This window comes from Gouania willdenowi, chromosome 3 (genome assembly GCF_900634775.1).
Source record: "Gouania willdenowi chromosome 3, fGouWil2.1, whole genome shotgun sequence".
In the NCBI taxonomy this organism is placed as follows: domain Eukaryota; kingdom Metazoa; phylum Chordata; class Actinopteri; order Blenniiformes; family Gobiesocidae; genus Gouania; species Gouania willdenowi.
The window spans coordinates 38,763,922-38,789,606 of record NC_041046.1 but is presented as its reverse complement, the minus strand read 5'-3'; the positions used below and the strand labels follow the sequence as shown (position 1 = coordinate 38,789,606).

Here is a 25,685-nt window from a genome sequence, read left to right as displayed (position 1 = left end):
ATTTCTCTAGACATTGTGTTTTTTTAGAAATCAAGTCTTCACATGCATTAATTGCATATCTGCTCTGAATTTTACAATATGAAGTCTGGACGTGAGTTAACAAAGCAGTATCTTGTATAAAAAGCTTCCTAACATCTGTGATGAAAAAAAGGAATTCATGTTCTGAAACCGTAAAAGCATTCTAATGCATGTTTTGGGAAAATATTATGCATTTGCATGTTATTTTTCCCCATAAAATAGGTAGCTGAGGGGCTAGCAGTGTGGCTAACGTGGTTCTCACGACATAATCTTGCATGATTTCAGGATGTTTGGTATAATTCTGGGAAGTTCAATAGCCAGTAAAAGAAATGAAAAGGAAACAGAAAAGCGTAAAGTGATGTGGAAATGGCTAATCTCTGAACTAGAATTTGAGAAGAGTTTGATGTTTTCAGTTCCAACAGATGTGTAGTGTGTGATCCCAGTGAAACCAGTGGGTTACTGGTTTAGTGTGTATTGTGTCGACTCACTCTGCGTTCCCGTGAGGACGACCTGGTTTGGATGAAGTCCATGTTCTTACAGGCCACCAGGCGGTTTCGCACTTTGTAGACACTGCGGTAAACCTCAGACAGGGACTTGGATGGCTGGTACCTGATGGCACATCAGATATCATCACCTTCAGTAACAGCAGCACTGACATCTCATTCATGACCAATGGCTGTTGGCGTACCTGCCCTCGCTGCAGGCCACACCCAGCAGCCCAGTGTGCTTTAGCAAGGTTGCCAACACAAAGCGGGACACTGTGTCCAGCAGGGACTCGTTACTCAGGGAAGCATTGTCCCAGTCTGAAACAGAAGACACATACCAGTGAGACAGGAAGTGGAGAGACAGCAAGCAGCAGCAAGGACCAACACAGACCTTTGCTGATCGCATAGTCCTGCATGTTGATCCACAGACTGTTGGCTGGTTCCTTCAGTGAGCTGAGAGACAGATCCACCAGTACGCTGAGGTCAGGACACAGCGTGCATTCAAATGGCTTCTGCTCCTCGTCCCCTGATAGGGCGGCTTCTAGCAGCGAGCTGATGCAGCCATCTGAGGGTTGCAAGTAGGGGGAGATGATTGGGTCAGACAAGTAGCAACATATAGTAGGGGTGTAAAGAAATAGTTAACATATGATACGATATGAAATACAATATAGGGCTCAAGATACGATATGAAAAAATTACAAAAATTCCCAGTGAAGAGAAACAAATGTGTAACAAATCATTGTTGTTGAAAAACAATTTGACTGCAAAAGTGTGAGACAGTGTGTTGGAGTGTTGTGCTTCACAAATAAAGAATGAAAATGTTTGATAGGATGTGTGATCGTACCCAGCTGAGGGATGTCCATCTCCAGGCCGTTGCTGAAGAGCGGGGTTCTGAGCCAGTAGGCGGTGTACTGCTCCTCCAGAGAGGTTGGCGCCCCCTGCAGCATTCCGCCCAGGCAGCGGCCAACCAGCAGGGCGACGGTCCTCTCAAGGTCCACCAGCCACACCCAGGGCAAGGCCGGCTGGGGCAGGGCCGAACCTGGAGCTGTTTCTGCAAAGTCTGTCGTTCCTGTGTGGACGAGACAGAAATAAGAAACATCGCAACTCATAAGTCACATAAAGCTCTTTGTGACTTTTTCTCAATAGACTAGTGACAAATGTAGGGACTTTATCTTGTGTTATTGGAGAGTTTTCTGATGTTTTAGAGACTCTGACATGAAAGTACATCACTCTGTAGTTACTGACATGTCCAGACTCTAAATTAAATGATTATTTTCTCTCCACCTTGGATGTACTTCTCTTGGGTTTACAAGCGCTTTATCCTTTATCCATCTTGATGGTACGTGAACGTGCATTGACTTCAGTCGAACAGCCAATGGTAACACCCAACAGCTCATGAAGCATTCTGTAGAAAGATCTCTGATTGGCTGAAATCTAGTTCCTGGATTTCTAAAGTCTAAATATAAAACCAAGAGAAGGAGCAGAGGTCCAATGTCCTCTAAGAACACTTGGAATTCCAATATGCTCAAAAGTGATTCTGTATTTTCTAACCAAATGATGTCAAATATTTTTTTTTACATAATGCAGCTTCCTGCTTTCTTTCTGCTGCAGTACCTTATATTGACTGCTAGGGGCAGTGTCGTGCCACCAACTTTGCTCAAGTAAACAGCAAAAAAGAAGAATGATACTAGTGTTTATTCTGAATAGTAAACCTCTTTATTATCAACTTTGCGATTTGATAACATTAATTACACATTTTTTAACTTGTAGAGATTTTTACAAACTAGATGTTATGATTTTTTCATTTATTTTATAGACTAGATTTAAGTAAAAGGAACTCTGTAATTGGTTTGAACCTCATTACCTCCACAACCTTCTTTTTAAAGTTACTTATTTACACTCTTTGTCTACTATTATTACTTGTTATCACGACTGTTCAAGACAACTTAAACTTTAAGTTTGTGATATTTATTTATTCATATTTTTTTAATTGTGATTTCAATTATATTTTGTGTTAAATTAACAACTAAACCACAAATTCATGTTTTATGTCATTGTTTTAATTCCTCTGTAAAACATGCTGCCACAGTACAACATGAACACTTTCACAGGTGGAAGGATTTCAGCAGGTATGCTAAAAAAGCAGTCCAAAATCTGCATTTCAAAACAGAAAAATAATTGTGAATAGCCAACTAATCAAAAAATTAATGGATAGATTAGTCGACTACAAAATCAACGTCCAATAACAAACTTTTCAAAGGTGTCTGACCGTGCAGAGGCCACTGCAGCTCCTGGTCCTCCAGCGGCGTGGCGGCCGGCAGCAGGCGGTTCAGGCGGTCCAGAGGAGGCAGCAGGTCCAGGAAGGGGCTCAGCAAAGTTCGGGCCACTGAGACCGGCAGCAGTAACAGGGAGTTCACAATCTGACACAGCATGCTACCAGCTGCCGATACATAGATCACATCTGCAGGACAGGGATGGAGATAAAGGACCCAAAGAGTGAGAAACCTCTACTGCAGAAGCACCGACATGGTCCAAGCGTGTCTGTCAGTCAGTCACCTTGAAGCTTCTCCCTGATGCTGCCGTTCCACGAGCTTTCTTTGAGCAGAGCGGCCGAGCGTGAGAAGATGTCGGTGGCATGAGGGAGGAGGAGCTGGAGGTGTTTGTGCAGCAGAGAGACACTGCTGGACGTCTGCGAAGATACACAAAAAATACACAAAAGTCCATTGTTAAATGCTGGTATTGATGAATGAAGAACTGATGAAAATATTCTTCTTCTGTTCATGTTATACATTAAGCAGCACCACTGTCTGTGTTCACTACGCAGGGTACACAAGTACACAAAGATAATTGGGCTGTTTTTGATCTGACATTCACCCTTCCTGATCTGACAGACACCAGGTGATTTTGTGTCTTTTGAAATTACAAATTCATTTACACAAAGCAACGTACAGTACGAGCAGTTCGGGTTTAAGGGACTTGTTCAACACCCACAATGATGGCCTCGGTTGAATTTGAACCAGTGACGCTCCTAGGAGTGAATATTTTAATTTTGTAAAAGCACTTTGAGCTGCATTCTTTGTATGAAAAGCGATTTTTATAAACACAGATTTGACTTGATTTTTTTTCCTGATATACAGCTTTGAATCGGGTCGGGGCCGACGATTCTAAATATTAAACTTGTTCAATGTTTATATATATTTATTTATGACTCCAGATTTATGAACCCCTGAAATGTGACATGGAACAGAATGCAGCCAATCAACTTGAAAATTCCCATCTTCGAGTCTGAGTTCAGTGACAGCATGTCAAAATATCTCAGACATGGCAGAAACGCTAGAATATTAGATTTCTTTCCCTGACTTTACCAAATACAAGATTTGACTTAAAGTGGTGTTCCAAGTCACTTTTTCAAGTAGGAGGTTGGAAAATCCTAAATTCCAAATTGTTTGGCCAGAGGAGAATTTTCTGTCTGAAATACTAAGCTCCAGGGTTGGGGTAAATTATAATCGTAATTGAAAATGGATTGCAATTATGTTGTAATCATAATTGAAATGTAACTGAGTTCAGATAAATTACTATGTAATTGTATAATTTAATTAAAGGCAAACCTGGGGAATCATGTTAAATTTTTTTGGCTTACAAATTATTAAAATACAAGGTAACCAAGAGATAAATAACAAATTGGATGAAAAATATATTGCAAAATACACAAAAAAAACATTATCAAAGACATGCGCCAAAACTGCCCTGTTATAAGAGATTCTTACAGAAAGCTAACATACGAGGAATGTCACGTTTTATGGGGGTTATTTATTAAATGCTCAGTAAATGTGATGAATTGTAATTTAAATTTAGTAATTGAGAATGTAATTGTAATTAACTTTCAAGAGAAAATAACATTTCAAATTTTAATTGTAATTGGAAAAAATGCTGGTCACTGTAATCGTAATTGGGTTGTAATAGAACATGGATGATTGAAGACGTAATTATAATTGAAAAATTTAATTGAACCCAACCCTGCTAAGCTTTGTGTGTGAGAGAAACTGAGTTTTTCTTATCACTCGTTGGATGTTAGGAAAATGATCCTGTAGTTCAAGAGGTTAAGACTCTTTTTTAAGCTGAGGCTTATGGCTGGAGCTAGAATTAGAAAGCAGCACATCTCTGCAGTACCTCGGTGACGGCATTGATGTGACAGTAGGCGAGCAGCTGCTTCTGCAGGGAGCAGAGCAGCTGGTGGAGGTGAGCCGGCTGGCTGCTGTCTGACGACGACGTGCCCTGTTGCTGCTTGTCACTGTTCTTCTCCAGCTCGCCAAACGCCTGGTCCTGCACAACAACAACCACATTTAATTAAACTTATTTCCAGAGATTTCATTTCAACTCTTAAATGTGGGTGTCTGTCTGTATGCATCAGGGTTGGGGTTAATTACCTTTTTAATTATCCATGTTCAATTACAATTCAATTACTGTTACAGTGACCAGCGTTTTTTCCAATTACAATTAAATTAAAATTATTTTTTTATCCTCAGAAAGTCAATTACAATTACGTTCTCAATTATTTAAGAAATAAATAGCCTAATAAATTAACTTTCCTCTTGTGTTAGCATCTCTTATGATATCGGGTCCTAAATCAGCTGTGAAATACACTAAAAACAAATATCTATCTAATTTCTTTTTTGTCTCTTAGTTAACTTGCTAGGCTTCCTAATCAATGAAAATATTGGTATTAATATTTTTGGTGTAGGAGTCTGAGCCTTTTTTGTGTCAGTTAAATTGACAATTTTTATAGAATTTTCATGGCAATTACAATTACAAAGTCCATTACAATCTAATTATGATTACGACGGCAACAGATTTTTAAAAATCACAATTATAATTATGCCATAATTATAACTGTCAATTACTCGATTACAATTATAATTGACCCCAACCATGGTAGGTATTCAGTATATTAGGTTTTATTTGTGTGCTCAATATCTCTGCACTGATCCAGCAGTGATTACCGTGTAAAAGCCCAGGTTCCTCAGCAGGGTCTTCATGAGGATCTCAGCCAGGTGGGTGTCAGGGTGGCTGCCCGAGGAGGGGTCGGGGGAGGCCATGAAGGCAGAGGCAGAAGAGAGACACTCAGAGCCATCGGCTGGCGAGCTGTAGCCTAGCAATGATGCTACATGAGTGTGGTCCTGCAGGCTGGTCAGGATGATGTCCAGCTGCATCCTCTAAATATGGGAAAGAAAGGTGAAATAATTGAATAAATATTATGTAGAAATTGTGAATATGCAAATATTTAAGAAGGCCATGAAAAATATCTAGGATTTAATCAAAACATGCATTTAGGTTTATTTCAAGTAATGGTTCTTAATGTTTGTTTTTTAATGCCCTGGCTGTCTGCTTTCCCTCAAATGTGTGAAAAAACAAATATATTCATAGTATTAATCACTCACTATGGAAATGATTTATGTAATGTTATTAATACATTGAGGACAATGGTTCCAACTTGGAAAAACTTTGATGGAAGTTAACTGAGTGTAGTGTCCCACACTCAGCCCTGTACCTGAATGTCTCATCCTAGCAGGGTGGTAGCAGGTGGGTGGTGTTACCTGTCCTTTGGAGAGGCTCTCCCAGCGGTCGGGGCCCTGAGGCAGCAGGGAGTGCAGCAACTCCATCCTTTCTCTCAAGGGTGGCAGCAGCATGGTTGCCCCCACAGATAGCGTCTCGATCACTGCCTGATGGGACAGACACAGACACATGTAACCCCACGGCCTCAAACTAAAGCATCACAACGTCCTGATGCTCGGTCACTACTGAGGTTGGTATAAAAGCACTACAAGCTTTAAATAAATATGAACAGACAAAATGACAACAAAAACACACACAATGACAGAAAAATATTCAAAATATTAACAAAAACATACAAAATTATCAAAAAAACATTTGTTCCTTCCTGTAATGTTCTGATTGGTGATTATTCTGTTCTGTGGCCCTCATACTTTGTGGCCCTCTCTGTAATAGAAATTGCCTACCTCCAATCCAAACCTAGAACTGACCAATTATTCATCGTCATCATCTCACTTCATAAAATGTATAAAAAGCTTCCTCCTGCTCTTACCTCCTGGATCTCGTCAGGCACCGACGAGTCCATCAGTCTAAAGAGCAGGTTCCTTAGGGGCCTTGCCTGCCGCCCCAGAATACTTGTAGCCACTCCCCCTGCCAGTGCCAGGGCAAGGTGATTGGACAGGAGCCGGAGGCATAGCTTGAGAAAGTTATGGTGCTCCCTGTAAATTCATCAGATCGATTCAGTCCACTTTAATAAATAATGAGTTAACAAAGTGGAGACACTGAGCGTATGGGTGGCTGTGGTCACCTGGACGAGGGGAAGGGCAGAGGTGGAACGTCACTATTGATGCCGTCGCAGTAATGTTCGAGGAAGGAGCGCAGGTGGGAGAAGGTGCTCTCCTCCAGATCCACGCAGTACGGACGATGCCACGCCACAACCTGCCTGCAGACCACACCCAGGGAGAAGACATTAACATGTTATATCATCTGCCGGGAAATTGTTACCATGGCGATTCAAACAAGGACAACAAAGGAAGCAAAGGATGAGTCAAGTGAGACACCAACAGGCCGATGCTAGAATTCCAATTCAAAGTTAGAAAGTACAGATTAAAGTGGTTCATTGTGCCTAAACTGACTGTGGCTCACATAAAGTACAACTACTGATATTAATACTATTTTGGTTAACTTAGCATGTAGCAGAACAGGTTGAGCGTGGTCACAGATTAAAGGGGCGGGTCTGAATTGTTGGGTATAATTATTTGTTTTGTTAATTATTGTATATCCTAATCTGCAAACAATGAAGCCATGCATTGTTTGTGGTAATGATTTCTTTCTTTGTTTCCTGATTAAAAACTTTTAATTACCAAAAAACTGTTTGAACTTTTATTTACTTTGTCTATTTGTCATAACATTGTGAAACTGTGCCACTTTGACTCCAACATCACAGTCAGTTTAGCTCTGATATCATCATTCAACAGCTCTTTGACTTACTGAGGGGTTTTCCTAATATTCAACTCTGACACACCCACCTGTCTCTGGGCAGCGCTGTCCAGGCCAGGCTGTGCGACGTGCCTGCTGAGATCTGCTGGATGGCGACTCCGTCAAGGCCCACCACCTTCTTTGGTTTGGTGATGGGCCCAGTGGAGTTGCCCTGGCCGCACTGGCCCATGGAGTTGTTCCCCCAGGCATACACTTCATTGTCTGTGGTGGAAACAGAAAGAAGTAGAAAGGCGACATGTGGCATGAGGCTCATTTCCACAATGTTATAATTATAGCTCTGCCTTTTGTTCACATAAATACGGTGAGTTATGAAGCTCCCAGAAAATCAGTTTTTTGTAACTTCCGCGGTAATAAAATCTGAGATAATTACCCATGGTAATTCCTTTTTACCAGTGAAATGGTTTTCAAACCAGAGGAAGTGTGTCGGTGCACATACTCAGTCAGAGACTTCTGATAATTACCCAGACTACAGACCAGAAAATAAATAAGAACTGCACACATGAAAATAATCTGAACCCTGAATAGCCCGAATCCTTATGCTTGTCCAATGTCGAGCTTGTGGCATGTGTAAGGACTGGAGTCCCATTTTTTTTTGTTTATTTGTTTTGTTTCCGATTCATCATCTATTCCTGTTTAGATGACTAAACAATGCTATATACATCGCAATATCAATAATTACAAATTTCACCTTAACAAGTACAAAATGGCATAAAATACAATTTCTTAAAAATAATTTTTAACTTGTGAGAACAAGTAAACGGTAACTAACTGTAATTTTAGTACCATTATCAAAAACAAGTGGTATGTTTTATTGAACTGTCAAATTATATTTTTCAAAAAAGCCTAACTCTTGCTTCTACAACAAATTCTGATTCTGTTAAGTTCTTCAATGATTTAAAAGAATATGTATGTATGAAAGTGCCCAGTATGTTTTATGAAAATAAAGTGCAATCAACTTCCAGCTAAAATGCATTGAGGAGTGCGGTAGTTTAACAAGGTCTGATGTGGTTCACTGACACCTAGTGAACGGGCGTTCACATGCTATGAATATGTTAGCGCAATTAAATAGATTTTCCGCTAAAAAGCATCATTAAGAAATAATAGATTAGGACATTTTTTGGATCGATACAATAATTGCGCAGTGAAATATCATGACATAACGCTGAATCAATTTTTTCTTACACCCTTACATGCTAAATAGAGTTAATGGAGTCAACTACTTTTATTAACTAAACATTGTTATGCTTTAGACCACTGGAAAACATGAAAATGTGTGATATGGTGAAACCTTTAATTACTAACAACCTGTGACTCACCCTCAACTTTTACACAAAATCCCGTGCAGTTGAGTGATTAGAGTTTGAACTTCTAATGCTTCTGTTGTGACGTGTCACCAGGTAATATGATCACCAGTTCAGCTAGTACACAATCAGCTAAACTTGTCTTTGAATCAGATCCTTTTCAGACAGTCATAATAATCTGAACCATTTGTTCATCACAACACATTAAAAATAAACAGCATGATTATTAGTCGAGCAGTAGCACAAGATTTTGAACGAGATAATGAGGTAAATCAGACATATTCATTGGTTTGATACAGACATCGCCTGCTTTCTGGGGGAAAAAAGCGTGTAAATGCCTGATATTGTCCCAAAACCTACAATGAAGGAATTTCTGTATCATGTTGGGCCCAGATTTTGAGAGTAAAAAAACTCTGGTTCAGAATGTTTTTCCATTTTAGAACATTAATTCCACATTTATACATGTTGTATGCGAGTCTGTAATCTGTGAGAAGGGAGAGGAGGCAGTAACTAACCGTGGGAAAGGGCCACACAGTGACTGTCCCCGATGGAAACATCCACCACTCTGGTGGTCGCCAGCTCCTCCAAGAGTTTGGGTCGCAGTGCCGTGGCCTCAGAGGATCCACATCCCAGGCAGGCACCGCAGCCCCAGGCGTACACCTGGAAACAAGAGCGTCAGCAGGAGCCATTAAACACAATGACTGTTAGTCAATAGTCGTACAGTTTCATAGTGAAACGTGATCGATCAAACATCTGTCCAGAGGAGGATGAGGATGAAGTACCTGTCCAGTGGAGGTCATGATCAGAGACGACTGACTTCCTGCACACACTTTCCTGATGAACATCCCCTGCAAGGCCTCCACCACTTTGGGCTTATAGACACGGTTTGTGTCACCATGACCCAGTTTACCTGCCAGAGAAACCAACAGGCGTTTATCAGACCTACACGGAAACTAAAACTAAGTGACAATGAAATCTAAAAACAGTGTGAAACTAGGCAGGAGTAAGTCCATCAAACTGTCCCATGATACAAAAGAGTTGTAGAACAGTGTAACAGTCCTAACATGACTAAAACAACTGTAAATTGGGATGCAAGGTGAAACAAAGCTAGAATATTAGCGTGTTGCAACCCGCTACTGTACATGTTTTATTTGATTACTTTAAAGGGGACATATTATGAAAATTTTCACACATTTGTGACGTCACAAATGAAATAAAGAGAAAAAATAACCTCCCAGTATTTTTGCCTGAAAACAATAACAACAGTGTGTGGATAGCAAAAATAAAATCGCTTTGGTGATTACTGATCACCCTGTAAAAGAGCGAGACATGAAGTGAGTGAGCATCGACAGACACACCCACTCATAAATATGCATACAGTAAGTAGGGCCCAAAACGGTCCGATTTCAGATGGTGAGTTTGGGAAAATAAACCTCAAATATTATGTTTTGGGGTTCTTAGAACAAATGGAGATGAATGAAATATTGCATAATATGTCCCCTTTAAAGCTCTTCTCGTCAGAAAATACTGTGAGATGCTGCAATATATCAAAAAGCATTCTGGGAACGATCTTTAAAAAGAAAGTCAGAACAGTCCTGAATGAAGCTAAATCTAATAAGAACAAAGGGGAAACTGTAAAGTTTAACAGCAGATACAGACTGAGGCTGAACAAAATTGTGATGAATGAGACTTTATGTAATCACCGTTATCTCCGCCTCCGAAGGACCAGACCGTGCGTCCATCCTTGGACAGAGCGATGGTGTGTGAGCTCCCACAGGACACTTCTCCCACGTTGCTGATGTCTTTGACCAGGGTGGGGATGTTACGGCTGTTGCTGTCGCCGTGACCTGCAGATACACGAAGAGATATGTCATTAATCGTTTTGTTTTAATCGTTTGCACAGCCTGCTTCACTGTTAGTGTGAGGCCTTCACACTGCAGAGCAGACCATCCTTCACTCAGTTTAAGAAAATCACAAACAACAACCTGCACAAAGGAATATTCAGCCAATCAGGTTTAATTTATCCTGCCTCACCCATTTTTTTCTCAATCAGATTCAGTGTCCTATGGATATTAACGTCGGATAATATGCGAGGACAAGGGGCCGAACCTTAACCTTTACTAGCAAAAACTTCCAACATGCAGTGCTACAGCCCTCCAGGACCAACACTGGACACCTCTGGTCTACACAGTCACACAAGATGCAAGAGGACGTAAGAATGGTCTCCATGGTATTTTCGTGGCTGAGGGTCTAAGGGATGTTGACGAAACAGACATGTTAAAGCTGTCGTGACAATCGTGTGTGATTTCAGCCATTTTACCAAATCCATTCTAGTAAATCATTTGAAGCATAGAAAATGCAAAATTAATAATAGTAGTTGACTCTGTTAAACTCTATTTAGCATGTATGGTATTATTTTGGGTTTAAGTTTAATAGCCAGTAAAGTCATCTAAATAGAGAAAGATGATGAAACAATAAAGTGTAAAGTGATGGTGAAATGGGTAAAACCTAAAACGAGATTGAGGAAATGTTGAAGGTGAAAATCTGAGTCTCCTCATTATAGTTAAATGTGTCAGCAGCACTATCCTGTGACCGGAGCAACATTAACTAAGAATTTCAGCATTTTATTGATTTTTTTTTCCCAACACTGGCATCTGAACATTCTGGCCTTTAATGCGTCTTGGCGTGTTTTGATTTTTCCAATGATAATTGCAGAATTTTTTTTAGAAACCAAACCATCTATGGAAGCGTTTTACATACCCAGTCTGCCAAAGTCTCCTTCTCCCCACGTGTACAGCTCGCCATCCTCGCTGACAGCGGCACTGTGCCTGTACCCCGCAGACACACACACCACCACCTTGACACAGAGCGGCACCGTCAGCAAGTCCACGTTTACAGCTTACATTTGCTGACATTTCACTTAATGGCATCAAATTCTGACTCCAATAATTCATCTGAAGCTGAGGTAATTCATTGTGGGTAACTCGATGCAGCTGTGGTGCCTACCTTCCCCTGCAGCGGGCCCTGAATCAGTTTTGGATATTTCTGCGTGGAGCTGTTGCCATGACCCAGCTTGCCGTAGTCTCCGTCTCCCCAGCTGAAGACCTCGCCTTCGGTGGTGAAAGCCAGCGTGTGGCCATCTGAGCCTTTGGACGACGAAATCTTCTTGATTGCGCGGTGAGGTTCGAACGTTAGCTTCTTCAGCGTGGACTGGTTGTTGGAGTCTCCGAGGCCCAGGCGGCCGTAGCTGCCTTTACCGCAGGCTCGCACCGAGCCGTCAGTGGAGATGACGAAGGTGCAGTACTGGCCGGCCTCGATCTGTGGAGACAGGAGCTGCTCGTCTTTCAGGTACAGACCGTCAACCCAAAGCTACAAAGGTAGAAAATTCTCATGAGAGCAGCATGATTACTGCACTGATGAGATGCTTTTTCTTGTGATTTGATCAAAAACACAAACATTAAACTGCTGGTGCCAAACCCTGACCAGGTCTCTGATGTTTCTTCTCACCGTTTGAGCATCAGCAAAACTAGCGGCCAGTTTGGGCTGCAGGATCTTCTCCTGTGTTCCCTCCACCAGCTGGTGGCTGCTGTTACTGCCCCACACATACACCTCGCAGGTCTCAGACACCATGGGGGCCTCGCCAGTTTGGATGCCGTCTGGGTTCACACACGTGCGTGAGTAGTCCGAGGCCATGCAACACACCTGAAGAGGAGAAACAGAGCCTAAAACAGGTGCTTTTCTCCTTAGCACAGAGGGTTCTACCATATCGTCTAAGGCTGCAATGATAAGTCAACATTAGTCGATAAAGTCAACTACATGAATTCATCGACGCAGATTTTGTATCATCTGCTAGTATTTTACATTGACTGCTAAAGGCAGTGTTGCATCACCAACTTTGTGCTAGTAAACAGCAAAAAAGAATGACAGAAAGAGGAATAAACTAATACTTACTGCAACCTAAAGTTCCTAAAGCTTCACAACTTTTCACCAAAAACAAACTTTTCCCCCAATCTTCCATTTCTAATCACATCCAAATGTGCTAACAGACCTAATACCTATTTGAATCACAGACTGAGTGTACGTCTGAAAGCATGTTTAGCTCTGTACTCATCAGTGAGTTAATGACACACCCTCTTTGAAATATTATTTTCTGCTGATACTGTCAATCAATGTTTATTTATCCAAAGCGCTTTTCATACAAATAAATGCAGCTCAAAGTGGTTTTACATAGTTAAAAATACACCCACCCTGTACAAACCCCGCCCACCCCGTGTGCAGGCAGGTTAGCTCCAGCTTTTTAACTTGACTTACTTCAAGACCACTTACACTTTGTTTGTGATGTTTAATTTATTCATGATTATATTGTGATTTCAATGATATTTTATGTGTTAAATTTAACAACTACACAACAAATACATGTTTAATGTCATTGTTTTAATTCCTCCAGGGACATTTTCACAGGTGGAAGGATTTAAGTAGGTACATGTATATGTAAATATGTGCTTCAAAACAGAAAATTAATCGTGACCAGTCGACTAATAGAAATTAGTTGCAGCTTTACTTCTCACCTCCTCAAATAGGCAGAGAGCGGCTTCGTAAAGAGAGCAAAGGCCGTCAGGCGTCCGCGTCGGCTCCCTCCACTGACTGCGGTCTGCAGACGAACCCTGACACAGCAAAACACACAACAACAAAAATAACAACAACATCCAAAGTGACAATGATGCCAAATATTTGGTGTGCATGTGTTTTCAGTCACAGGCGCTCCCTGTAATTCGAGTCAGAAAATCATTAAAAAAAAGAATACCTTTAAACTGATGTGGTGGGGGTTTTTCTGGGCTGTGGTTTCTTTCAATGCACACACGTCAAACTCAAAGCCCACAGGGCTAATCTGGTCCACCTGAGCATCCATTTTGGGCCGGGGGAGGATTTTCACAAGGAAAACAATCATTAGGTGAATAACCACAAAGTTCAGTTCCAGATAACTGTGACAGAATACTTAAAAAATTCAAAATGATTTTCATGTAGTAATTTATACATGAGAGGGTTAAAACTAGGGACAAGAAATGTTGACCCCCTTCAATCTGAAAGTATATTAAAGTTATGGAGACATTACATGTTTTTGATGCTTTTATTATTATTATTTTTTGGTAATGGATGCTGGGCCTGTGAGGATTTGTGTTGCAGGCGAGAAAATGTGGCTTTAACCATACGGGCTCATAGCTTTTGATTATTTTAACTACCGTTGTTTCTAAAGTGTCCCATTCAAACAAAACATATGAAAGCAGAGATGCAAACAGGAAATATGGCAGCCCGTATACGTTGCTGGGAGAGAATTGAGTATGTGTGATATCCTCATATATCCTGTAATATCCTGATGAATCCCAATACTAAAACAGTACAATATATATCGTGATATCAATATTTACAAATTTCACCTTTACAATTACAAAATGGTATGAAATACAAATTATATATTTTTTAAATTAACTTGTGAGAACAAGTAAATGGTAACAGTAATTCAAGTACTAATATCAAAAGCAAATGGCATGTTAATCAAACTGTCAAATTACATTTTTCAAAAAGGTTTAACTTTCACTTCTAAAACAGATTCTGGTTCTGTTAAGTTCTTAAATTACCCTGGTAACACGCCCCGCCCATTTAGCGTACTGCCCTTTTGAGTTACGTAGCCCAGCTACGCCAAGAACATAAGTGTCTTTCCCGCTGGAAATTGTTCAAATCATAGAGGTTAGTTCAAAACCATATATTTCAACTCAAACATCTAAACGTACTCTATTTAAAAATTTAGAAAATCACATGTCTCGGCTTTCCTTCACAACGTAACTGCTATTCACAAAAAGAGCTACGCAAGACCCGCAGCTGTCAAACATCATCATACTGTCCCGTTTTTCAACCTCAAATAACTTATTTAAAACACACTTCACAGAAAAATGAGCACTTGAACACAATGTAGGGTGATAATAACTAATGATCACAGTAGAGTTTAGGTTTGGAAAAAAATTATGGCACAAGTATTTTAACTTTACAGTTCGACCCACATCCCATCTGTTAACATTGAGGAGGCAGGGTTTATGACATATCGTAACCAGTCAGCAGGGGGAGCTCTAAAAATAAAAGCTTCACTCCACCGGGGAGCTTGTCCCGTTCATTTTTTTTTTTTTACAGTCTATGTCTGGAAACATCAGAAAGAAAGAAAAAAAAGCTCAAATGAAGCCAACACAGTAAGGCGCACAACATGCATCTCAAAAATATCCAGGTCAAATTTCAGTTATTGAATGTTTATGTGCCCTACAGCTTTGTTTCTCCTTCTAGTCGCGGAACTATTTGTGTTGTTTAATAAATGATTAAATAAGCAAACATCACAATCTCTTGTCGCTTATTATCGTAAGCTAATAAAATGCGCTTGTAGAATTGTTGTATTAAAAAGCAATAACACGTTCAAGGTCGTACTGTTGTGCTTATTATCAGCACGTGTGTGATTATCTGCAGCCAGTGCTGATATTCAGCACAACCTGTTGTGTGATATAACTGTGTGCATGGTTTAATGGGAAACACAAAGTACATTGTTAGTCACAGAGCTGCTTGTTATTGATGCACTGTAACTCAGATCGTACAGTGTTGACATGATTCTCAGCAGTAAAAAGCAGAAAGAAAAAGCACGTCAGTGACTGATCACTTTGTCCCTGCTCAGGGAAAACGTATCTGCATTGTCTGCTAAACATGCTAAAACCTGGTTATTCTGGTGACTTTCCTCAAACATCCACACATACCTGTCTGCTCTGGGGCATTTGTAATGTTTTGTGGTGTGTTTTTTAACTTTACTTGCACTGCAGCACAACAGCTGTCAGATTTAAATTTGACTGGAAATGCTCCGAGTTAATCTAGAATTCACTTGCCTGATCTGCTCTAGACTTTGTCTGCATGATCATACCGGCCCAAACGAAGCAGACTTTAAGGGCAAATCAATCCTAGAGCACTTTAAACGCTCTGTGTGAAAGTAACTTTGACTTTTTATTTTATTTTAAACAATTCTCCATGCTGAATTCATTTTAAAGACCTTCAGTTAATAAGGCGACCTAAAGACAGGCTAGCAGACCAGAACCTGCTAATAAAAAAATGTCACTTTGGAGTGCTGAGGCTAACAAAAGGTGGAGGCTAAAACTTTTAAATATTAAATCCTCAGGATGTCACAATGCATTTCATTAACAATAACTGTCCAGGAGGGTTGCTGTTTTGCATGTTTTCCAGTTGCTTTAACCAAGTAAACAATTGTTTATCAGTTATACCTTAATTAATCCCAGTTAAGCTTTTCTGGGATGATTTTGGGATGTTGAGTTTGTCAGTAATTACATCAAATATCCTGAAATGGAATTTGGGAAAAAAATAATTTAATATTTAGTTTAAAGCAACATGTGAAGCCTGCAGGACAGCAACCCTCTGGGACTGTGTTCGTACATGCCTGGTAGAAACCTTAGTTCATCTTTCTGTGTCTCTTTCACGTACCAATGAGCGCCTCATCTGCATGAGGATGTTTATGAAGCAGTCGTATCCCATCAGCCCCTCCTGGCTCTGCAGCACTTTGTCCATCTCCATGGTGCTGACGACAGCTGAGGCGGCCAGCGCCATCTCAATCCATTCCAGCAGGTAGCGCAGTGAGCCCCTTTGTGCAGCCAGACCCAGCAGCAGCTCCGATGCCAGCCGCCGCCCCAGGATGTCGGCGCCCGAGTTGGGCATGGTGACGCCTTTCAGGAAGGTGGTGACCTGGGCCAGGCAGTCCAGCCCCATGACTGGGATCTTGCTCTCGTTGGCCAGTGAGAGCGGCGGCAGGGAGCCGACCACGTCAATGGCGGTGTGAATGACATCGTTGCACAGGTTGATGCCGGCCCCGGGCACCCCTCCAGGGCCAGGTGGGGGGGGCATCAACCAGCTCTGGCGTAGGAGAGCGAACAGTAGGCTGAGGCCTGTACGCACGCCCATTTCAATGAGGGCGTCGGTGGAGGAGCGTGGCCGCTCACTGACCGAGTGCAGGTCGGCCGAGCCCGTGCTGCTCTCTGGCGAGTGCTGCTGCTGCTTCACCTTCCCTTTGTCGTGGTACTTGTTGGAGAGGGCATAGAAGATGCGCTGCAGGACCAGGACACGTTTCCGCAGCGCAGCGGCAAACGGTGAATCTGAGCACACCATCTTGGCCAAGGCCAGCTGGCTGCCCAGCAGGGCGTCCAGGTAGTGCTCCTGCTCATCGCTGGACAGGGACTCGCGCTCAAAATCAGGCAGCTGGGGGCCCTTCAGGCACAGCACCTGCTGAGGCAGCAGCACCACCTCCTTGTTGGCCAGCAGCTTGGCGTAGAGCGCCAACACTCCGTCCCGCGTGGCGATGGACTCGCTGTCCTCCGTGATCCATGAGCTGTTCAGGTGCTCCAGCCACTTCAGCTTCACCGGAGGAATCGTCGACGCCATGACTCGTCACTCAGGAGCCATCAGAACTGTAAGAGTCACACAAACACACACAGAGACACACTTAGAACACGTACACACTATCTGCTGAGGGCAACAAAACAGCATCGCCCTGAAATAGCTGACTCATCAGAAATAAATAGACTCCTGTATGAGAGCTCAACCAATCACATCAGTCAACTATTCAACGCATATGACCACATAGATGAACGATAGCAACTGTACAAAAAAAACATAACCAAAAAACATAGCAGATGCATAAAAAAGAAAAACAAATGTAACAAAATAAACAGCAAATGGACAAAAACAACAACAAGGGACATATACAAGCAAATCAAATGACCAAAATATTTAAAAAATAATCTTAAAAATCACTACAGTGAGAGAAATGGACAGAAAATAAGACAAATCATTGAAATACAAATAGAGCAAGAATGAGATGCAGTCCTAATTCACAATGATCATGGCCAGAAAAAAAAGAAAAATCAGGATAACAAACATTAACTTTAAAAATATTTTATAATTGGCTTTAAAAAACTACAGCAAAGGCACATAAAAGCAGCCTGAGGGACATAAAACGAGTACATAGAGGGCAAAAAAAAAAAAACACAAAGCAAAGTAAGATCCAGAAAGCGGCGTACTCCTGGTGTGCTCAGAGACCGGATCGTGCTGTTCGGGTCTAACTGAGTTTAGAGGTCAAACTCCGGTCCAGACACAGTTTGCGGTGCAAACATGTTCAGGCTCAAAGCCTCGTCAAACAATTGATTCCTCATCCAAAAATAAAGCCTGACTCACAGGTTTTTAAAGCCAAACAAAGGAATCCATGTTCTATTAAACTTTCAAACCAGCAGTTCCTGTATCCACACAGAATCACAGTGAGGTTAACTCTGCATGAGCAAAGACTGTTGAGGGTCTGCAGGGTAACAGCATACCTCCAACTAGGTCACAGTTCAAAACCAGTTCAGGAGTAGTTCGCGTTCCGACATGCATTTGCTGGCACGGGCCCAGAACACAGCGGAGATGAGCTGAGGACAAGAACTTCATCAACATCAGCAGTGCAGGTAGGGACCAGATCTATCGTGAGCACAAATGCCAAAGAACATAAACATGTTGTCTGAGCCAAGTAAACAACCTGCTGCAGACTGACTGAATAATACGGATGGAGAACAGAAACATGCCTACTGTCAGATTATCAGAGGTGAACAGTAACTAAGTACAAATACTTTGTTACTGTACGTAAGTAGTTTTCCCTGGTATCTGTACTTTACTTGAGTATTTATTTTTTGTCGACTTTTTATTGATACTCCTTACTTTTTTAAACAAATATCTTTAAAAAAAAAAAAATCAGAATCAGCATTGAGGGGCCAGAACTGATGGACTATGATGCCAGGCCAGATGTCATGTGGCTCTTTGATTCTTTAGCAATGGCTCACAATAGCTTTAAAAAAAAAAAAAACTAATGAAATAAATATAAGCAATAGTTATTTTTTACAGAGGCTAAATATAATCGAGATATAACAATTTTGTTAACCTTAAAATAAATCACGTTGTGCAATGACTCAGCATCTTCCTACTTCACCTCCTGCAACATGTACAGACCATCAACTTTCCTGCACCTGTGGCAAACCTTAAGTTTGAAATCCCTGGTAAGATAACTAAACCAACACAAACACTATTCTGGAAGAAAAAATAGATTTTAATTGTGTGGGAACAGATTCATTTAACCATCAATGTGCAGGTTAAATATGGATGATTTATCTGTGGCAAGAAATTAGCAATTAGCATGTGTTGATCACATGATCACGTTATCAAATTCAAGCCATTCAATTTTAAAATACATTGTCTAAAAAAATAAATCTTCTTGATATAATATTGTGTTCATGTGAACTGAAATGTGTAAGAATTTGAAGATGCAAGATACTATTTTATTTTAATTATTTTATTTTAAACTGTTTTTAAGTTTCCATTTACATGATCAATAAAAATCAAGTCAAACTAAATCAAACATGATTATATTTAATTTTAACTATATATAACTTGTTACTCTGTATTATTTGAGAGTAAAGGTTGCAGACCTCTGTCCCAGGGGACGAGGGTTAGGAGACCCCACTATAAGAGCTGGACCCTCTGAATTTAATTCCATGTGGTGAAGCAATGCAGATGCTAAGGTGGTTATGCTACTGTTACTTAATTCAAGTACAGCATTTCTGCAAAATAACAAAACAGAATATATATATATATAACTTGTTATGCTTTGCTGTAAAGTTAACTATACATCAGCATGTATGGCTATGCTGTACCCACTACGCTACCCGTGAGGTTTACAACTAACAAACAACTGCTTAAACATCTTCACTCATGAACGCATCACACGTGTAAAGCTGACGATATACATCAGCCTGCATGGGCCCGCCGAAAACATTTGTGGGATGTAGCAGAGAATATTGTCACCATCAGGACCGGATATGGCGGAAGCGTCAGTTTTACTCCGTAATATGCCACCTGGTGGTGGCAGAAATTGCTTGCGAATCTCACATATTGCACCTTTAAGTTAATTCAAGCACAGCATTTCTGCAAAACTGAAAAAACAGAAAAAATGTAACCTGCTGTTATGCTTTGCTGCTGTTTAAAACATTTTTGTTACATCTTCTTTTAAAATTCTATAAAAGAAATTACCTGTTATTTCAGCCACTGCTTGTCGCAGAAAAACTTCACATTGACATTAAAACATTTTGAAAATATCATATCTCTAGTCACTGTCAAATTCACCCTTTATTTCAAAGAAAACGCCAGTTAAGTCAACTATTCAACAGCATGCATGGCTATGCTGTACAGCCCCCCAACTCACCAGTGCTACCAGTGGAAAAGTTTGTGTAGAGCCCTGTGGGGTTAGGTAGGGTATTACAGCCTTCATCATGACACCTTACTCATGCTAATGACAGGTGTCATGTCATAATAATGACAGCCTAATGTCAGCCTTTATGTATAAAACTTCAAGTTAAGTGTTACCAAACAATGTTTCGTTGATTTTAAATTAAAGCTACAGGCGCCTGGTTTTTTTTTACGGGCATTCACCTTGATTCATTTTTGTGTCTGCACTTTCTTCCATGGAATTCTTCCAGGAACTCTAGTTAGTTTCACCATCAATACCACATGCATGTTAGACCAAGGACATATTATTGCTGCACTACCACATCACGGCTCTACGTTTACTTTCAAAGGTCACCACTCATGTTGGAAGCATCAGGGCATCTAATCTGCATGCCACATGGCAAGATAAGGTTTTGTTTACAGAAGCATATATCACTGAGGAAAATGTTAAACCATTCAGATATCAGTAAGTTCTGTTAGATTCAGTTTATATATGTTGGCACATTTTGGTTACATGTTAAGAACATGTATTTGATAAAAGATACTGGTGGCTACATGAACCTTATGTGATAAAAACTATCAAATGAATAGGAAAGATGAATTGATCATTAGAAAGCAAATGAACAAATCTAATCAATTTATTGATGTTTTCTTTAAATTCCAGCTTATGATGTAAAGAAAATGTATTATTGATTGGTGACAAGAGGGTAAACTACGGCTGACAAGGATTGATTTTTTTCCCCCAATTAGGACTGGTCAATACAGACTCAAATTCATAGGAATTTTTACTCAAAATGGTGACATATTGTGTTAATATTTTTAACACAATAAAGTCTTACCAAAAAAGACAATTATAGGTCAAATCTTCTGATTTAAAATGGCACACAGGCCCATTTATGGACAAACAGCTGCACAAAGTGTGCCACTTTTGGCTTTTCCTCCTATAAGGCACGTGTGAGTGAGTTCTTTAGTGTGGCTCGTTTAGGGGAAGGTCTGGGTTAGGATGCGCTCAGAAATCCACCTAACTGTGCTGTTCTGTGAAGTAGAAAAAGCAGTGACTCCTAAATTGATTATTTGAATACAAAATAAAATAAGAAATACAAATATATAATAATAATAATATTGTAATTTTCTATATCACCAAAATAGAAAACTCATATATTTCCAGGCCCACCCCCGATACATAACCAACATAATTCCGCTTCCAGAGCCATTTAAAACTAATACATCATCCAATTTCAAAGTTTAAAAAGCACCAAGCAAAGCAAGTACCCAAAGACTTTACACCAAACCACCGTTGAGCCCCTGAAACCTAGCATTGATATAATAATCAAATGTTACAGACTTATTTGATTAATTTAGTTAAAAATAGAAGAAAAAAAGAAGCTTCTTTGTTTGGCCTCTTAGATTAGTCTCTAACTCTATTCAGTATTCAGGGTTCTCATCAAGAATCTGATCTAACACAAAAGCTTATTCAGTAAAAAATAAAGACTTCCAAACAAAACTTAAATGAGAAAAAATTAATCCCACAAGACACTAAACATTTTGCTGTGCACAATCAAAGCAGCTTTAAAAACATAAAACCTACAACATCGGCTCTCAAAACACTTGTGGAATTTGGGTTTTTAAATAAAAGGTGAACGATAACAGAACACAATGACTTATTAATGCCAGGGAAGGGAATGTAAGTGCTGAGACAAATGTGCATTCCATTCCATTCACTATGCTCTGCTGTGCAGTTACACAGCGGTCCGTGTTTCTAGAGGAGTCGGGTTAGGTGGGTGGTCGACATCGCCACCAACCCCTTGTGCCAACTGTCGCGATCCAGTCCCCGTGTCAGAGCGCACTGAGGACTAGGGGTGAGTATTGGCAAGGATGTTGCAATACAATGCGTATCTCTATACGTGGGTCACGATAGGAAAGATAAAAACTACAGAAATCCCCCCCAACACTGATGAAAACTGAACGTGGGGGCCCCATTGCGTCGTATGGGAGAAAAATTACCAGTGTACACAGTTATCCTGACCACCAACAGGTCACAGTCCATCACAGAGCTGACACAGTGACACACAAATGCTGAATCAGTGTTGACAGATCAAATATTAGTAATTCATGTGATTGATGTTAACATGCAAAGACATGTCAATTTGTACTCAATGTACTACTCTTCATCTGCCCTCACCGAGGCCGATAAAAACTGGTTAAGAGACAAGTCTACACAGGGGTTAAAGTGGTGAAGCTGGTTTCCTCCATGGCAGTCCTCCTGGGCCAACATGTTCTCCCTCACAATGTATACACACATGCGTTATTAATCAAACTGTCAGTCACAGATTCACATAAAGTTACAGATTCACATACAGTGGATTTGTTCAAATGCCAGGTTTTTATGATGTAAAAAAAATGACACCAAGATAGATGAATAATTTCATAAATGTTTCCAACTTTAATGTGACTTATAACCTGTACAATGTAATTGAAAAACAAACTGAAACCTTTCAGGGCGGTGAAGTAAATGTAAAAAACTAGGGATGCACCGAAATGAAAATCTGAGGCTGAAGCCGAATAAAATATAAACGCGGTTGTTAAGTTTTTCACTATTTTTTTTAAATAGTGCATCAATAGCCTAGAATACATTTTTAGACATGTTTGTTAAAGAAAGTAAATGTTTATTGAATATTATGATTTTTTTTTTTAAATATTCCAGTAGCCTTTGCTTTTCATAAAAAGCACAACAAAGTTTTTCATTTATATTAGCCTGTCAAAAAAAAAAAAAAACATGCATTCCAAAAAAGCTTAAGCACATTAAAGGGCAGGTATGATTTTAAAAAATCACTTCATAATAGTTTTGCTACAGTGATATACATCCATTTAGCCTGATTCAGAGGGACACATTTTAAAAAGTTCTGTTTCCTCCCTCCCTTGTTATTCCACATTTTGTAAAATGTCAGCGTTAAATGGGCGAGTTGGATTTTGCCCACATTGGTAGGTGGTGTCACCTAACACGCCACCTAGAATGTGCGCTCCTCCCCCTCCAACTATCTTCCAGCTAAAACAAACACTGCGGTTTTATATAGAATACGTATTATACTTTATTGCCATATATGTAAATGCAAACTGCACTACTGGACGCCCAAACTGCAATACTTTTTCTGCTGCCAATCGTGTTCGGAGTCACTGCTTGGAGCCACGGACCCATTGTTTACACACATCAGCTGTTAGCACTCCATGCTAATGCTACACCAGTCTATGCAGCGACACCCGGTGTAGTGTAAGGAGGAAACGATGGGAATGTTTATGGATTTGTGGCTCACAGCGCTAACACGGACTCGGTTGTGGAATTGGACGGTTTCCAACTTTTACACGGTGATGGAGAGCGGTAAACGAAAGGAGAGAGTCTGGCTGTGTTTGTATGCGGAAAGGAGGTGCTGCGGCTGTGCTCCTGCAACAATGCGCACACACTTTTCCGACTTTACCAAGAACGGGACGTACGTCCAAAATTGATGACAAGACGAGAAGAAAACTGGTCAGGGAGGCTGCCAAGAGGCCGACAGCAACATTGAAGGAGCTGCAGGAATTTCTGGCAAGTACTGGCAGTGTAGTACATGTGACAACAATCTCCGTCTTCTTCATAGGTCTGGGCTATGGGGTAGGGTGACATGACGGAAGTCTTATCTTATGAAGAAAAACATCCTAGCCCGGCTTCATTTTGCAAAACATATTTGAAATCTCCCAAATGCATGTGGGAAAATGTGTTATGGTCCGATGAAACCAAGGTTGAACTTTTTGGCCATAATTCCAAAAGGTATTTTTGGCGCAAAAACAACACTGCTCATCTCCAAAAGAACACTATACCTACAGTGAAGCATGGTGGCAGCAGCATCATGCTTTGGCGCTGTTTTTCTTCAGCTGGAACCAAGGCCTTAGGTGGAGGGAATTATGAACAGTTCCAAATACCAGGCAGTGTTGGCACAAAACCTTCGGGCTTCTGTTAAAAAGCTGAAGATGAAGAGGAACTTTATATTTCAACACGACAATGACCCCAAGCACACAGCCAAATCAACAAAAGAATGGCTTCACCAGAATAAGATTGAGGTTTTGGAATAGCCCAGCCAGAGTCCAGACCTGAATCTGATTGAACATCTGTGGGGTTATCTGAAGAGGGCTCTGCACAGGAGATGCCCTCGCAATCTGTCAGATTTGGAGCGGTTTTGTAAAGAAGAGTGGGCAAATATTGCCTCATCAAGATGTGCCACACTGATAAGACTCTTACCCAAAAAGACTGAGTGCTGTAATAAAAGCCAAAGGTGCGGCAACAAAGTATTAGTTTAATGGTGTGCATATTTATGCAACCAGGTTATCTAAGTTTTTTATTTTTTATTTTTCCCCTTTAAAGGTTTCAGTTTGTATCCCTATGTGAAATTATTTATCTTGGTGTGATTTTATCTACACAAAAACCTGGCATTTGAGCAGGAGTATGGAGACTTTTTATATCCATTGTACTGTATGTTCCATTGACGTGTGTGTGCGCGTGTGTGTGTGGGAACAGGAACAGGGTGCGTGTTTAGGGTGAGGCGTGCACTCTGCTTTAGTAACATCATGCTGCTTCATTTAACGCAACAGGTTTAGGTTGAACATTCACCTACATTTATACCATCGACCGTGCGTTACCTCGGTATCTGTAGAGATATTAATGCACTTTAGCACTCACCTCAGTGAACTCACATCTAATGATCTACAGCTTATTCGTATGGAAAAAGGACCTGGTAGCATTTGTTCTTGTAGTTCTGGAAAAACTGGAAGAACTAATGTGATGGCATCAGCTATTTCATTCCAGCAAAAAATGCTTTGTCTTCTTTTTGAACAATATGCTAAGGTTTCATTTATTCAGACAACTGTTATTCACGAAATGTACTTTTTCCTAACGTGTTTCGACTGTCTAATGCCATTCTTCTTCTGATCGCTTTGATGTTTTCCTGACATCCGTGTAATCATTCCAGCAAATTATTTGTCTTCTTTTTTGAACAATATGTCAAGGTTTCATTTATTTAGACAATTGCTTTTTTTCATGAAAGCAATCGGCTATTTGTACCTTCAATAGGAATTTGCGATATTTTATCGTTTTTATGATTTATCATCAAGAATATTCTCACCGGTAAGAATATGTCTTCCCACGATATAAACACTAAATTTCCATGTCAGAAATTAGCGAGGGCCACCGGCCATTTGTCCCTCAATTTAGCCAAGAATGCCCCCAAAATCCTTGTTCCACAGGCCAAAACTGCCCCAGTATGTTGTCAACGTAATACTCTCTGGAGCAGAATGCTGTTTACGGGAGCTCTGCAGCGAAGCCTACTCGCTGCGGTGTGCACCACGCCTCCCACCCCCAGCTCTCACACCCACAGATGGCGGTGCATGTCACGGCTACCTAAAGCTGCCGAGCTGCGATACATCATGGACCACTACTTGGTTAAGACCAGATAACCATCCAACA

General features: G+C 40.6%; 1 protein-coding gene across 12 annotated transcripts in view; it reads right to left on the bottom strand.

Annotated features, from left to right (window-relative positions):
* herc1 (HECT and RLD domain containing E3 ubiquitin protein ligase family member 1) overlaps positions 1-25,685 on the bottom strand; it is a 71,887-nt gene that overhangs the window by 41,698 nt on the left and 4,504 nt on the right. For 4 of the 12 annotated variants that reach the window (XM_028443012.1, XM_028443017.1, XM_028443015.1 and 1 more), the window contains exons 2-22: positions 16,376-17,352; positions 13,659-13,751; positions 13,423-13,518; positions 12,362-12,556; positions 11,861-12,223; positions 11,615-11,711; positions 10,558-10,701; positions 9,637-9,764; positions 9,370-9,514; positions 7,583-7,754; positions 6,862-6,996; positions 6,607-6,772; positions 6,098-6,223; positions 5,504-5,716; positions 4,674-4,826; positions 3,060-3,192; positions 2,773-2,964; positions 1,348-1,572; positions 895-1,068; positions 707-821; positions 507-627 (exon numbers count right to left, since the gene is read on the bottom strand). In XM_028443012.1, the coding sequence (XP_028298813.1) occupies positions 507-627; positions 707-821; positions 895-1,068; positions 1,348-1,572; positions 2,773-2,964; positions 3,060-3,192; positions 4,674-4,826; positions 5,504-5,716; positions 6,098-6,223; positions 6,607-6,772; positions 6,862-6,996; positions 7,583-7,754; positions 9,370-9,514; positions 9,637-9,764; positions 10,558-10,701; positions 11,615-11,711; positions 11,861-12,223; positions 12,362-12,556; positions 13,423-13,518; positions 13,659-13,751; positions 16,376-17,326 (4,137 nt within the window). In that variant the 5' untranslated portion in view covers positions 17,327-17,352. The other 8 variants (XM_028443021.1, XM_028443022.1, XM_028443023.1 and 5 more) reach the window with 6 other exon arrangements.